Below are 16,555 nucleotides of genomic sequence, written 5' to 3' on the forward strand. Positions count from 1 at the left end.
TCCATCAGATTGTGCTACCAAATATAAATCCAATAGCCAATGTTTGTTGCAAGCTAATATATTTTGAATGAATGCTACAGTACACACCTGAATTTACTTAAAATCTACATATCCTGAAGATTCAAGAAATTATATTTAAACATTCTCAAAAGAAATGTTTGCAATAGTGCAAATAGTGTGCAAATTCTGAAACATTAGTCTTACCTCTCTGTTAAGTACTGACTAAATAATTTTATATGGATATAATGTATTTTCTATAGGTATTCCACACAATTCTAAAGTTGCTACCATACTGAAGGAACTGCCACACTTTTTTTCTGGTAACTGATGGCTGGTTTTGCAGTACCTATAATAATTTGAACCAGTAAAGTAATGTAGAACCAGGCACTGGAAATATTAGTAAAAATTCCAAGTCACTGTATAAGTCAACCACTGCTATATTCCTTTTTCCTTTGCTCTTTTCTATAATTTGTACCAGATTCTTCATTATTTTTTAGAATAATGGCTGGTTTTTGCCTGGCTGACTGGGAGAGTATTCATCCATAAACAAGATTATTCATTACTCCCCACTAGTTCTGCTGCTAAAAAACTTCCAGACAAGAAACAGAATAATAATAGAAGAGAACGATCTTCAAACCACAAATTCCAAATAATTAGAACTAACATTTTGTTAATAGTCCATAGATGACATTTATTTCTGCAAACTGTGATTCACAAAACATAAATATCAAAAACACTAGTTAGTTTACAAGGATTTCTAGAAATATAACTTGTCATAGAAATGACAAGTTATATGACATAACTTACGCAAAAAAGGTAATAAGTCTATCTCCAATGATAACATGGCTGACTTACTAAATACTTACAGATCACAAGAAACAGAAACTGCTTCCCTAATTTATGTAAAAGATTTCAGGTAGCCATTTTGACCAATAGTTAAAAAGTAAAGAAGTCCTTTAGAAGTCTTTAGATAAACCAGGCAGGAATGTATAAGATTTAATATGCGTCGTTACAAAAATTTGCTTTTGATAGAAACCTACATAGCATTCAGTCTGTGAAATAAACAGCCTGAGTCTGTGCCTCTTCCATTTTTTCCCATGTTTTTGCAACACCTTTTCCATGTTTTTGCAACATTCTTGTGTGTGTCATTATTTAACCTGGGCTTGAATCTCATCAAATACCCAGATTAGGATGCAACCAATCCTATATTTCAGCTGGGAGGTAGCAGGCCTGGAAGTCTCCTCATGGCTGTTACTGCCATCTCCCACCTAAAAACAGGGCTCACTGTGTGAAACACTTCTCCCCTACACTCTTCCTGTGTCATGCATAGGGCTACCATATATTACGGTTTCTGCAGAAACACCCTCTTTTTGCTAGTGGAAATTTTGTCTCGGTGAATTTCAGGATTCTTTTACATTTTCTGGAACTATGGCAACCTAGTTGGAGCCAGTGTTCAGTAGCCCTCTGCTATGACATTAGTCTCAAAATTCTTGGTGAGCTCACTGTGCATGTTCAGATATCTGCTCAATGCCTCTACAGAAAGCACTAGACACAGTTGCTCTCAATATGCCACAGAGCACACACATGTAGGAATCCAGTCAAAAATAAACAGCTCTTGAAAAACAGCAGCACTTAAATCCTAACTGGTTAGAGGTAACCTGTTTGATGTGCAAAGGATGACAAGAAGTCCTTGCACAGCCAACGCTGGCTTGCTTTGAAGACCAGGGTAGAGAGGTAGGAAGACAACCCACAGAGTCAGTGAACAGCATAGTCTGGAAGCTATCAGCTGAAACTGTGGCTTCTCTCTGCCAGTTTCTGTAGGTTCTGCAGTGCTCAGTGTCACTGTATCCTGGTAGCTTCAGCTCTGCCTGAAAACTGCCTCTTCTCTAGCATTCTGCTCCACATGCTTTCTGGGAACGGCAAGAAATAGCCAGAAACAGCCCCAGTGCTAAGGCCATGCAGTTTGCCTGTTTGCATGGTCCACAAATTAAGATTACAGCTTGTATTTATATGGGGCAACATTAATGTAACCGATACATTGGCAGATCTAGGGTCTCTCACAAGAACTTCCTTACAGTGCATAAAGCAGCTTGCCTAAACGATTTTACCTTCTAGTCTAATTTCCTTGGATAGTTTTTTCATAAGAGAAGTAAAGAAAACTGCAAATTAATGATATATGATGTAATGCTTTTGCATCTTTCCAATTCGGTGCTAAGATTTAAGATGGCAAGGGAATAACCAACAAATAAGCATCATGCAAACAGCTCTGTTCACCAGTTCTTGGGCTGCAGTTAATTCTCCTTATGAAACTTAGGCGTCTGCTTTGAAAACTCAACTCTGTTTGCCATGGCAAATCTGACAAAATACAAGATCCAGACCCTGAAAGTGAGTCCCTTCATGCAGATGTTTATGGCCACACGGCACTGCTGCTTGAAGGCCACCTCCTGCAGGCAAGCCAGACAAAGCCACAAGATAATCCTTTGAAAAGAGGCCTGTGTTCATCAGGGCAAGCCTGCATTTTTCATATTAAGCTTTCCTTAGTTTCAGACTCAATCAAAAAGCAAGTTTCCTCTGTGCTAATTTTCCACTGAAAGAGAACCAACTGCAGGGGATCATTCTTCTCACTAAATATTATAGTGCAAAGTTCAACAGCACATGTCCTTGATTCAAAGAAGTTCAGAGAGACACGTTCACTACCACTAACAGACTATACAGTAGTAGCCAGAGGAGAAGGGTTTAAATGTGCTGGGATTTCTGGAATAGCAAAAGAGAATTCTTCAAAAATCCCTTTTTAGAAGACAGAATTGTGTGAGATGGGAACCTGAGTGTCCTAATATCTTTCAAGATACCAAACTGTTAATCATTTAGCTCCAGCATAAGTTTCTGGTTTTCAAAAATAAAGAAGGTAAATCCCCCCCCAAAAAATTAGCGGTGTAACATCTCAAGTACTGAAATAACTTGCAGCTTGCAATATTTCAAATTGTAGAGCCAAATTCTGGTCTTCATTACTAGTGGTATGACTGAAGTACATCCATTCACTCAATGAGCTTTCCGTATTTATAATGGTATGGATAAGAACATTTCATCCAGAGCATTTCATATTAAATATAACTCCAAAGCCATATTTAATCTTCCATTGCTTTCCCTTTAGCTTTCTTCCATAGGAACTAAATAGGAACCTTAGGGAGAAAAATAGACAGATTGACAGAAATATAAAGTCTTCTAAGCTAGTTTAAATGGTAGTAAAATATGTGTAAAAGCATGTTAACTAAAAAGAAGGAAGAAAAAAAAACTTCTGTCAGCATATCTCTGCTGGCAATTAAAAGGATTCAGTGGAGTTAAGTAGTTGTAAACTGGATACTAGATCACACTTTTACACTGCCAGGTCAGGACGGAATATCAGGAATGAATTACATGAGGGAAACTTCATGTGTTTTCTGTTTGTTTGGAGAGGTGAAAATGTATATAAAAACTGACTTCCAATTTTGGTTAGCATTTTCAAGCCAGACTTCCTATATATACAATGATACATTTATTTTAAAGGCTATGACAATGCATTCTATTCAATGAATTAATAACCACACCTTTTAAAAATATAATGCAATTATAGATTGAAAAAGAACCTCTGTAAAAATCTAGACTACATTTTGATCATATATTCACAGTTAAAAATATCATCGCTTTCATTTCATTCCACAATCTCTAAAATGAAATAAAATTTGTGATATATCATTCCTATTAATACTGATATTGATACTACACATAAGGATCAAATTCTGATGCCTTTATATTGCATTATACCTAATAACTACTGCCATTGTTCAATGTGGTTTCTTCTGGAGTTAAGTAGAAGCTGGTGAAAACAGTAGATTCATTTCTGATGTGTTATAATGTCATAAACATAAACAGCACTTATTATACAAGATCAGAGGACTTGCTTCCTTCACACTGACTTCCTGATACATTTGAGGTGGAATCTATTACATAATATGGCTCTCCCTTTCTCTTGGTGGAAACTGCCCATGGAGGAGGTCCCAGGTACCATAACAATACAGGTTATGATATCAGAGAAATGAGGGCCTGAGAAACTGTATAAAAATGCAGAAACTGAAGTCCTTTGGACACACAGAATGTGCTGATGACTTATTCAATATGTGACATCAAGCCTCCTTGTCTTAAGGATGACCTCAGTTTTCAGTATAAATGCTTAGCATTTCCACATCTTCTTGTAGGTGACCACATAGCCCTAGGTAAAAGGATATACATTACATGACAGGGACAAGTTGTATCAGATGCAAGAAAATTTACATTGGAATGGTCAGGTCTGGTTCATAACATTTGGATTTATTTAAATGCAGATGGTAATTAAATGAATGGTATTTAATCATATCTTCATAGTTTATAAAACATGTATCCTGTCTATAACTGAGATCATGGCAAACTTAATATCTTAGTGATAGGCAATAAAATTTCTTGTTTGTGCTTCAGCAGTCACCATTAAAATTCTGCATTGCAATAAAGCCCATCTGACCCCGCAAAGGCAAACTGTACAGAACACAAAAAAGATGGATCAACAGTGCATCTAATGGCAGCAATGTCATCCTTGGAATTACACCAGCAGCAATCTTTTGGATAAAAGTGTAAAATCTATATATATTATATTTCTAGCTACAATCACGTTCTAAGGTTAATTATCTTTATTTTAATGACTTTGCATTTATGAAAATGTTTTGATTTACAACAGATGCTTTTTTACAATTTTTTAGCTACTGACCAACTGATGTGATGATCCAAAACCGAAAGAAGTTCTCCATATAGGCTTACTCAAATCGCATAGGTTTACTCAAATCAATCTAGTGAGTGACATTAATGTAAATGCTAGGTATGTAAATGTTAGGCCATTAACACACACTGAAAACAGAGCTGTATTGTTTCACCTAAGTAGAATGTTCTGTCTCGTATCACTCTAAGCAGCTAATGTGTATGTGTCAATAAATTTACACTTAAGCATATGAAACACTTGAGCTCCTGTTTCTTAGCATACATATCAGCTTCCACTCACAGTATCTTACTAGTAATTTAAGTCTGTTGCTGTCACAAATCAATTGACAAATTCAGTGTCGGATTCATTTCATTGATAGAAAATGACCTGAATGCTCTATTACTAGAAATTTTTTTATTTGCAGAAGAAAAAATTTTCTGCTTGTAAGTGCTTCCTCAGAAATTCTTTTTGACTTACGTAGGCTAATTGGTTATCAGATAGGTTTCTAACCATCCTTTCCTACATAAAGCTGTACTGAGAAGCAGTTTATGGGTCAATTCCATGAGTGGCTGCAATTCCCCAATACTGTGGATCTTACTCAGTATTTCACATCTTAATCAGGTCTTAAGTGGTCAAACATCTAGAGTGATCCTATCACAGATGCATGCAGTGGTCCTCAGTAGACTTGGAATATGTGCAGATTGAAAAGATATTATTCATCGAATTGAGAGTTCTTTTGAGTGAATTTGATTATTCCTTAAGAGATAACCAAGGAAGTCAGAATGGACAACTGTCCTTCTAATCTAGAAGGTCCCACACCCTGAGTTTTCTTCTGTTCTACACAGAACATACTGCAAGCCACTTAGAAGTTGCAGTGAGAAATGAATATAGCCCTGAACCTTTTTAGATAGGCTATACCAAACTTGACATCTGTTTTCTTTCTATGAACTGTACAGCAAAGCATTTTTAGCTGCAGTTAAAGGTAACTGCTGGTAACTAAGGACCAAACAGTTCAAGATAGACTTTTATTGAAGATAGGGTATGCAGAGGAAACAATCATCTGCATTTTCAGAAGGAAGGACTTCGCTGTCTGGCCTCAAAGTGAAACTCTCCAGGACTGACAGGAAAGTGACTGTGGTGGCAACTTCTGGCTACAAAATTCATTCCCATAAGAAATTGTTCAGGGGCTGACTCATTTAGACTAAAAAGTTTTTCTTTCTGTTCAAATGCCTAATAAAGCATAGAAGTTGAAATCCTATTATCTTTAGATTTTGGTCTGGTAACTCCTGGGTCTTAGTTTCTTAATTTTATGAGAGCGCTCAGGCACAATGATCCTTCCCTATTTAAAGGCTATGTTCACCTACATAATTTACAAGATGCTCCCAGATTGGGGGGCATACTTTAAATGCAAATAACAACAAAACTCAAGGGAAAAAAAGAGCCAGTATTCTTTACTTTACAGATATACCTTAGCAAACAGAGTGTGCAACTGTTTGCTATACTGTTAATAACTTTGGTAACTGTGGCTTTTCCTTTTTCAGATATAATAAGAGTATTTTTATAATAAACAGTATTATATATTTTTCAGATATAATAGACAGATAACTTCTCGAGTTACCATAATTCTTCAGCAATGTCCTTCTTTTGATTAATGTGAAAGTGAAAATTTATCAGTGATGACTCCACAAATGGCCTGTAAGAGTTACAATCAATAACTTGTAATTGGTGAGATACAATCCTGGAGTAGAAAAGAGCTTAATTTGTTCCAGTAAAAAGAATTATCTAAGAAATTTAGGAAGACTAATGTTTCTAAATTACTATTATTTTACTTCATATTTTCCCATGGAAAAATGTTTCATGCTGCCAGTAATCTGTTCCAATGGAACCACCGCAAAACTAAAACTTAAGAGCATCAAAACATTAATCTTCAATTCTAAATGGAGTGGTTTTTTAAAGTTTAGTCCAGTTTTATTTCACCGTGACAGATCATTTAAAGAGTAGAAGCTATTATAACGTGGTAAGCTAAAATATGTGTATTTGGTGGGTACTGATGAAGGGACTCCTTATATTTGTGGACAAGACTTTCAAAACAGGCTACCTATGGTTAGATTTCAACATATTTAGGAACTTAAATAGAAGGTACTGGCTGCTTCACAGTTTTTTGAAACTATGCTACCTATTAAAGGCATAATAGCCTGCAGTTATTTAGTTTATTTACTTTTCTTAAAATTTTGAATCTTCATAACTATAAGTGCTCATTCTAAGGACTCTCCATGTATTCTATAGGTGGGTAAAGATAAAAACTACTACGATGAGGGTTTCTAACTGACACTCATTAGGTGGTCCAAGGCTTAATGAATGTAAGAGATAAAAATATTTTCATGAACAAGAAGAACTCATATGAAGGGGTAACTAGTCTTCAGTTTCTGCTGTTGACTTCTCAGAACAGTGCTGTCAGGCCAGAAAAAGGGAAAAATGTTTTTCTTTTAAAAACAGTCTTAAATACAGATTGTGTCAAAGTTCTTCTACATAGGTTTATTTTAGCTACCATCTGTCAAGCTGTTTCAGCAGTTCTCCTACTGTGAAACCTGGTAACTCTTCCCCTCCTTGCATTCCTTCTCCCAGATTATTAGTCCAGTTTCTGATTCTATCAACAATTAACAAGCAGTTTAGTTTACCAGCTAGACCTAAGTTTGTTAGAGCAGAAAAAGTAATAAATGCTGCCACTTTGCCAAATTATCAATATGGAAGTCTTTACTAGCAGTGTTAGAATCTGGATTTGTTAAACTGTTAGTTTGTTGACCTTTAGGACACAGCACAAAAGCCATCTATTACTAGAAATCTATGCTATTTCTAATGTGGTAGGAATATTTTTGTTCTTATTTTTACCCTTATACACTTTTACTTATTGTGGGTAGTTATGATGGGTATCTTTTAAAATCATTATTATTATCTGTACTTATTAATTTACTGTGTTCTTCATCTGCTAAGAATTAATACAGGAATAAACATGCAAGAGCAGGAATTCAGAAGCATGTTATGCCCAAAATGCTTCACTGAGATTCCCAGTTCTTAGAAAGGACTTTATTACCTTCCCACTGCAGGCTCTAGTCTCTGCATCTCAAGCAATGATTCCCTGCAGTTCTGCCGTAGGTGTGTAAGCACCAGAAAAGCATCAGACACACTTCTGTCCTTACCGTTTCCTACTGGCTAGGTCTGGGCAGATCTGCACTTCCTCAGAGGCTTTTGGGATTGGCAGTCTGAGAATCGCATGCCTCCCAACTCTCTACTGAAAGCCCAGACATGTAACAGAAGACTGTTCCGGGAGCAAGCACCAAAAGCATCAGTTCTGCAGTGTCCGTTGTGAAGGTTCCAATACTTTTCATAGATGTTAACCAGAGGACTTTACAGAACTCAATAATATGAACTGTTTTGTGGGCTGTGAAACTGAGTTACAGAGCATCTTCCAGGTACAAAAATGAAACCAAATAAGCTGCCTAAATTAATTACATAGCGCTCCTGAAAATCAAGCTGTTTTTTTTCTAGGTACCTAAATATAAATTTATAAGATTAACTGAATATATATTGCGCATGTATATATTTCTAGAGACATACTTCAAGGTTGTTTTACCTGTTAAAAATTTTCCTACGTGTTAGTTTTTAGATGAATTATTTAATTGGGATCTTGGTTGGTGACATTTTTAGAAGACGGTGTTATTGCAGTGCTTTCATATTTAAAGATTACAAGAACTAGAGATTATCCAGATGCGTACAGGAATGCTCTAAACGACCTATGAAGGACTACTTCATCAACAGAGGGCTTGTGTGAAACTGCTAAGAACTGGCTACTTCTGTTTCCACACCAGTTATTTGGAAATGTTTTCATTGACTTCCTATGCTGCAAAATCTACTAAATACATAATAGTATTTCAAAGACAATAAAGACAGTCTATGCATATATGGGACGCATTTTTTATATTCACCAACTACTAACTATATCTCTTTTTAAAGACCAATCTCTAACACTCATACAGTGAAAAAGAAAAACAAACACCAAAAAACCACTTAAATCCCATATTGAAACCAGTGGAAAACTTGCCTATATACAAGTACACAGTCAGATATTTAATAAGGTTAGCTTGCAGGCTTATTTATTTACCGGAAATATTCAGCAAAAAATAAGAATAGTTCTTTCTGGTTTTTGTTACTTTGCACAATTCTGGAGTGAAAGCTAGATTTTGAAACTGATAGTTCATATTTTCTTTATGTATTTCACCACAAAACATGATTTTTTATTGCTTAAAACCTTCTTTGAGACTAGATAGGTTGTACTTGTATCACTTGTTCAGCAACATTGACTACAGTCAAGCACTAAAGACCTGATCCTGATTCCATAAAATGTTTCACTTGTTACCCACAAAAGATTGGGCTAGTTCATCATCTGGTGCAGACCTATATTGATCCATCAGTTTACAATATTTTAACATCTGTCTCAATACTTGTGTGGAGTTACTTCTATTTTACACCACAGCAGATTTTATCAGAACTGCAGTCCAAGTGTCTAACTATGTTGAGGCCTCTGCTAAAGATTAAAAAAGTTCTTTTTGTACAGACAGTGGAGACAGTACTTCCAACTGTGAAAATCAGCAAAACAAGTATTAAATTCTTGGAGTATCCTGTTTCTGTTACCATACCAAAAAAAGACACAGTCTAAAAATGGTCACTGCTACAGGAAGAGACAAGGTGTTCCCTCAGCAATTAAACATGAAAGAAATCGAGCCCACTTAAAAGCTTTGTTGATCAAGGTATTTATTCAGAAATAATCCCAATAGACTTCAAAAATATCTTCTAATAAATGGGAGTTTTCAAATATGGAACATTTGTACAGTTTTCAGCTATAGGCATAGAAAAAAAGCAAAACACAGCTAAGGACAAAATTTACAAATGGTGCCATTTAAAGTAACCCTATTTAATTTGATAGAGAAGCAACTAAATGATTTTTTTAAATCATACAACTAAAAATTTTCACCATACTTTCACTAATGTCAAAGGTATTATCTCCCTTCTGAGAGCAATGCAAGGAACTCAGACCAATTCTGTATCCTACTGATATTAGCAGGAATTCCACTGAAGCAGACAGCAAGGTTATAAAACCTTGAATTTTAATTTTTTATAAACTAGGAATGTTTGATAACCTATGAGATTACTATGATAACTTGAGTAAATACACAGGTAAGGGACAGAGTAGGTAAAACTTAGACTACAGTAATACTTTAACAATGTGACTATAATTTGACTAAGAACCAAGTTAATTCATATTATAGACAAAGCTTAGCTACCAGTGACTATTCATAGCAGGATCGGGATCTTCGTTTTTTTAATCATATTTTATAATACATCTTTCAATTTGCTTTGCAGCAAACACTTTGCTTCCATAATATCAGCTCTGCCAAATAACTTCTATTTCACATACTGTATGCATTAACACTTTGACATACAGTGAAGTCCCAGACCTAGAATTTACAAAGGTTTTTACAACCCCTTATGTGTGATAATGTGCTAAAAAGAATTTAAGTTCTGCCAGATTCTACTACTATTGTAATAACAGGGTCAACAATTAATCCTTACATTCATAGTCTGTAAACTTGGTATTTAATACTGAGTAGTACAGTTATAAGCCCTCGCAACAGGCATGTGTGTTCACCTAATTCCTTTTAAGCCACCGCTCTCTATTGTGTCCATCCAGTGGGCAAATCTTTATCACTGCATGAGACTTCACATTCTTAGAACATTAGAGATTTCTCCCAAGCTCTGCTTAATTTATTCCTCCCTATTATCAACAAATACTCAGAACAACAATAAATTAACCAATGCTGGGAGGATTTCTTCTGAAAAGAAGCAGAAAGCTCTACAGAAAAAAGCAAAGCAATGTCTTAATCTTGCTGGCAGATGGAAACCCTACTGTTCACCACTGTACAAAACAAATCCGGGAGAGACATAATTGCTCCAGTGTGTTTTAGGTATAACTTCACTCCAGTAGTAATGTCATGGCTCTTTTATTATGCTGCAACCTTGTTAGAATGAAGGGCCCTATTTGCCCTACTTTGGGCAAGACAATTGTAAAACTGAGTATCACAACTCCTTTCCTACAATTTACAACTTTTTTTTTTTTTTTGGTAATCAGAAAACACCATAGCACCAGGAAAGGTTTTATAGCAAAAAATATTTTTTCTAGTGACATTCCAGTAATAGGTGCTACGCACAGAGATTATTTCAAGCCAAAACCACTGAATATTTGTGGGTATCCTATATGTACTAATATACAGTTACATTTGTTAAGATATACACAAAACTGAAGTTGAGAAATGTCTTTTCTGCAGAGTAAAGTAAAAAAGACATAGTTTCCTACAGCCTGAATAGTGCTTTCTGGGATCCTTGTGAAGTCTCCTTCTAAATTAAATGCAAAGATTCACGCTCTAGAGAATCTACAACACATACCAGTCATTTTTCTCTGCCAGATGTCTGCTGTTGAAGTTGAAATAATTATTTTACCTTAGAAACAATTTTAAAAATCTAAATTATGTAGCAAAACAGACATATACACGCAAGTCTCTCTTGCAGTATGCTGGGAAGAATGGACCATTTCACCTGCTGATCCCTGGGACTCAGAAAAACTTCAGCTAGGACCATCAGCTGAACCTAGTGAAACCGCCCTTTGATTTAATCACTTTTGCTCACTTTGTGAATAATTATCTGAGAAACCCCTATACATCCTCTGCTTCTGAAGGTTAATGGCATTTTGTTAAACTAAAATTAACACACAAGACTATTTCACTGTAAAATAAAGGAACAATGAAAATGTTTATATTCTTTTTCAACCTTAAAAGTGAATTGATCGGTTAAAAACAAAAGTGCTTTACCACATTAACAGTTCTGAGAAGAGATACTTTTCTAGTTTAAAACATCTTTTTGTACAGGTTTAGACTAGCCGGATACAGTTTTCATTCAAGAAACAGATCCTTATCTTCCCAGTGTAACTTACTAAGCAATTACAAATAAGTAACAGTGTTAAGTGTACGTCCACAAAGAAAACTCTCCTTTTGCCATCACTAGTGGGCCCAGTTCTGCATTCCTTCTGCACCTAGAACTCCCACTAGTTTCCAAGCCTGTGTGGGGGAAGCACAAGGAACCTTTGTATTTCCTAAGATGACTGTAAAAAGTATCTATTCTATATTAGAAACAAACCTGCTTGTCACTTACACAGAAGGTCCAAAGTGTATTTTCTATATATAGCTTCATAGCCTCATTTTCAGTAAGGATTCTTAAATCTTTTTGCACTGCGATTAAGAGCTGGATTTCCATTTGCTTGAAAAAGCTTATAAATAATAAAAAGACTGATTTTTCATTTCTTGCCCATGAAATTTAAATCAGCATCACAATAGTGCATTGATGCCAGGCCCTTACAAAAATTTATAGTGTTGAAGCCATGCCATTTCGACTAAATGAGTTTATTCATTCCAAACACATTACGAACAGATTTAGTATTAAAGGTGAGGAAGGGGAAAGGAAATCAAAGGATGTCTTTTAAAATACTGGATTTTGTTTACTTTAGCCAAGTCATAAAGCAAAATATTTTCTAAAAAGAGCTGCTTAAGAGCTGGTGGGCACTGAGCTGACCAAATATGAGTCACTAGTTTTCTCATTCAGTTGCTTCTCACTTCTGTAACTTTTTCTGTCTAAAGAAGAAATAACTCAAGAGCCCAATCAGATCTTCACACACCCCCCTTTCTTGGTACTATGAAAGACACCTCCTACTTCTCTTTCTTTTTGTGTTAAATAAAGAAACTTGAGAAAAAGTCAAGAATTTTAGGAATCTCTTGAGGTTTCTCTACATGGAATGGATTCTGTTGTCTTAAAAAAAAGTAACTGCTATATGATTAACACTTTATATGAACACACCATGTAATTTTCGTTACATAAGGGTAGTTTATGAAAAGACAACTGAAGAATATAGGATTTAATTTAGCAGAGTTTATAAGGGCAATGATTCATATTTTACCCAGCATTTTCACTTAGTCATATTGTTTACCTGTTGTAGTATGCTATTTTATTTTATTCCTCGGTATTTTCCCTCTCCTACTTTCAAATATGAATCATTATGTCCTATTTTATCTTTTAACTACTTTAAATAAGATTAGAATACATAAAAGACGACTCAGAAATACCTCCCTTGTACTCCATTAGGGAAATTAGGTCAAATTCTACTCCCTCTGTAGTCAATGGAAAAACTCTTATTGACTTCAATAACAGATCAAGCCCTAAACACACAGCTCCCTGTAGTTGCTAAGCAAATGGCACACTGTATTTCAGAAAAGTTCAAGAACTAAGTTCTTTTCAGAATGCTTCTACAAAGATGAGAAGCCTGTAGTTTTGTTTCCAAAATGTCCTTTATACAGAAGACCAAAGGAAAAGATTTTTAATACAGCTTTTCAATTTTTAAGTTACCAAAACCAAATTAGTCTGCCTAATGTTGCTGAATATATTCCAGTAAGTACCAGATAACTTCTGTTGATTTTTCCTGGGCTGCTTGGGTTTAGATTTTCTTTTAAATTTTCATTTGCATCCAACCCATTATGTAAAGATAATCTACATAAATCCTACTTAATTAAGTCAGTTCTACTGTGAATGGTCACGTGAAAAGTGGCATAACAAATCTATCATGCCTTTGCAGACAGTATTGCTTCTTGAAGAAATTTTGTTCTGACATAGTAATGAGGAGCCGAATCTTTGAAGCTCTGCGAGGTTAATTCACCCTGGGTGTAACTCCACTGGAGTCCGTGGAATTGCAACAGGCATGAAATTTGACCCTTCCCAATCCCTGTCAGAAACGGGGCCGGCAGGGGGCAGAAGCCCTGATTGATCTGACAGCGTCAAGGTTGTGCCCAGGTATAAAGGGCTTGAATGGAAACTGATCACCTTACTGTGCTTCCTCTAGGACGCCTGTTGATTCAGAAAGTGGAAATTCAGATCGAGAAATACCACGTTAAAATAATAAATGCATGAAAATTAAACCTTTCTTTTCGGAGAGCTAAGCCCCTTCGTGGATGTCAGACCCACAGAAAAATAAAAACCTCAATGCCAGCCAGATTGGCTCTCAGATAAGTGCCTGCGGGCTCCGGTGGGAGAGAGGGAGGGATGGAGGGAGGAAGAGGCAGCATTTCCATCCCCGGTAGGAGAGGAAAGCGCTCCCGCCACCGGAGATTACACACTGCAGCTCCGCGAACGTGCCAGCACATCTCAAAAAACCGGAGCGCCTCGCCGGCGCCGGGCGGCCGAGGGCTGAGCCGTGCCGGGGAGCGGTGCGGACGGGAGAAGTGCGGGGGACGAGAGAGGTGGTGCGGGGGCGGGGGGGCAGCGAATCCTTTCTGCTGAAGCTGCTGCGCTGCTGCCTGGCTCTTATTCCCACTGCAAGTCCCCCCCGGGCTGCACCCTGCCCACCAGGTCCACGGACACCTAAGGGACCACTCGATCCCCTCGGGCAGGCTGCAAAGGCGGAAGGAGGCTGGGGACGGCGCCCCGGCGCTGACACCGCCCCTGTGGAGCCTAGCGACCGTCAGGCCAAGCCCCCCGAGTCCCCCCCCCTTGTCCCCCCCCCGCCGGGGCATCTCCGGACCCGGCGCTGCGCACACCACCTGCGGGGCGCCGCTACCGCCGGGAGCTGCTCTCCTCAACGTCTGGCAAAGGGCCCCTTCGAATATATTTTCTCCTCCCCTCGCGTCCTGGAAAACTTTTTGCCCACTGTAACCCTTTGCAAAGGGAAAAATAAAAAAAGCGGAGAATGGAGAAAATCAGAGCGGAGGGCCTCCATCCCCCAACTTTCCCTTTCCTCGCCCCTCCGAGGAGAAGGCAGATACTTGCCGCTCCATTTCAGCCACAACTTGGTGAACTTTAGCAGAGTAACGACTCTGTAAGTTCAACAAAACTGAAAATCGTACACACACTCCACAAAACTGAGTTTAGTGCTGGAAGAGGAGAATCACTCTGTTCAACAAGTATTTATTTCATCTTCCCACCCCGCCAGTGCATCCCCTTCACTGCATTAAAACCGCATCCAAAGTTAAACACTGAGGCTGAACGGGAGCCATCCCTCCGCAGCACCTGGGAGGGACGTCCCCTGCCCGCGCTGCCAGGGGCTCTCAGCGGGTCTCCGCGCCCCGAGCCGGCCCCAAGCCCCTTCGTGCCCTCTTGCCTCCCCAGCATCGGAAGCCCCTCTGACAGGATTCCTCTGAAACGCGGCCCTAGCCGTGCCCTAGGTCCTTCTCCCCGAGGCGGGGAAAAGAGGCGACGGGACTCCCCGGCTTCCCTTTGCTTTCTTACCTCCTCTGACCTCTGCAGCCCGGAGAAGGATAGTGAAGGTGATGAGCACGCTTACAGCCGAGTCCCTGGGCCACCTTCTCGTTTTCCACCTTGTGGACCATCTCTGCATCTCCATGCTGGGCACCCACAAGTGTGAATTAAACCCGGGCGCCTTCAGTTTATACCAGCCCCGTCCTTTCCACTATATTCCCAGAGATGATTTCTCCTATAGAGCCATATGTGATATACGAAGAGGGGTTTTCTCTCTCTCACCTCCTTCCCCCCCCTCCCCCTCCCTCCCTCCCTCTCTCTCTCTCTCTCTGCCCGGCCTTGCGCGGGCCCCTCCGACCCGTCCTCCCTGGTGCCCTGCCTTCAAACTGAAGGGAGATGAGGGGCTTTAATCAAAATGCAAAGAGCGCCGCATCCCCCTAAAGGCTTCATCCCGTCAGAGGGCTGGGCGAGAGGCTCCCAGGGCCACCCCTGGAGCCCAACTGACAAGCCAGCCGTCGGGCGGAGGCCAATCGCGCGGCTCCCGCGGCCGCCCACAGCACCGCCCTCCGCCGCGGCGGCGGCACACCGTCCGCTCTGCGGATGCCAGCCGCCCGCGGCGCAGCCGGCCCCCGGGACGGCGGAGAGCGGCCCTCTCGAAGGCGCTTGGGGAACGGGGAACGGCGAGGCGGGAGCGAGCCGGAGGGCGCCGCTGGGGTGTCGCGTCACCGAGCCAGCGCTGCCCCCTCAGTCCCGCCGCCGCCCCCCGCCCGTCCCAGCACCGCGCCCCGGGCCCCGCGCGCCCGGAGCATGCGCAGTGCCGGCCGCCCTGGCGGCGGCTCCCCTCGGAGGGGAGGGGCGGGCAGCGCGAAACGGGGATGCGGAGGGGTGGGCAGGGGGGCGACACTGGGGACAAGCGGAAAGCAGGGGGAGGCGGACGCCGGGTGGGGAGGGAGCGGGGGGCGGATGTTTGAGGGGAGAAATGTGCGTGAGAGGCACCGGGGCGCTGAGGTGAAGGCCTACTGTGGGGTGGCCTTCGGGCACCCCAAAACTCTGCCTGCTGGCGTTGGTGCGGCGGCAGGTCCGGCCCCGGCGGCCCGTACGCCCTCACACCCGCTCCCAGGCGCAACTTGTTCTCACACACCCTTGGGGGACCTCCGGGGACTTCGCTATAGGAACGCTGTAAGAAAGGAGGGCGCGGAGTCATGAAGGAAGAGCCCGCCACCAAACAGCCGTCCCCATTCCCGCCTCACCATATCCTGGAAATCGAGGAGCAAGGTTTCACAGCTCCTCCCCGAAAACCTCCCGTTCTCACTCATGTCCTGCTATCGCACTTGTGCAGCAGTCGGTGACGGGGACCGACCTGTAGGTAGTGGAAACCTCCGGCAGAGCTGAGTCGTGCAGCAGGTCCGGTCGAGATCCTCCGGAGGGATCACGTTCTGCCCTGGC

The 16,555-nt window shown here is 40.3% G+C and overlaps 1 protein-coding gene across 2 annotated transcripts in view; it reads right to left on the minus strand.

The window, feature by feature from the left end:
* The window catches only part of COL11A1 (collagen type XI alpha 1 chain), a 165,482-nt gene extending 149,909 nt beyond the window's left edge, over positions 1-15,573 (minus strand). The window contains exon 1 of one of the 2 annotated variants that reach the window (XM_075156450.1): positions 15,140-15,573. In XM_075156450.1, coding sequence (XP_075012551.1) covers positions 15,140-15,254 — 115 coding nt within the window. In that variant the 5' untranslated portion in view covers positions 15,255-15,573. The remainder of the gene's footprint in view (positions 1-15,139) is intronic. The other variant, XM_075156448.1, reaches the window with a different exon arrangement.
* Between the last annotated feature and the right edge of the window lie 982 nt (positions 15,574-16,555).

Source organism: Calonectris borealis, chromosome 8, assembly GCF_964195595.1.
Source record: "Calonectris borealis chromosome 8, bCalBor7.hap1.2, whole genome shotgun sequence".
NCBI classification, from domain to species: domain Eukaryota; kingdom Metazoa; phylum Chordata; class Aves; order Procellariiformes; family Procellariidae; genus Calonectris; species Calonectris borealis.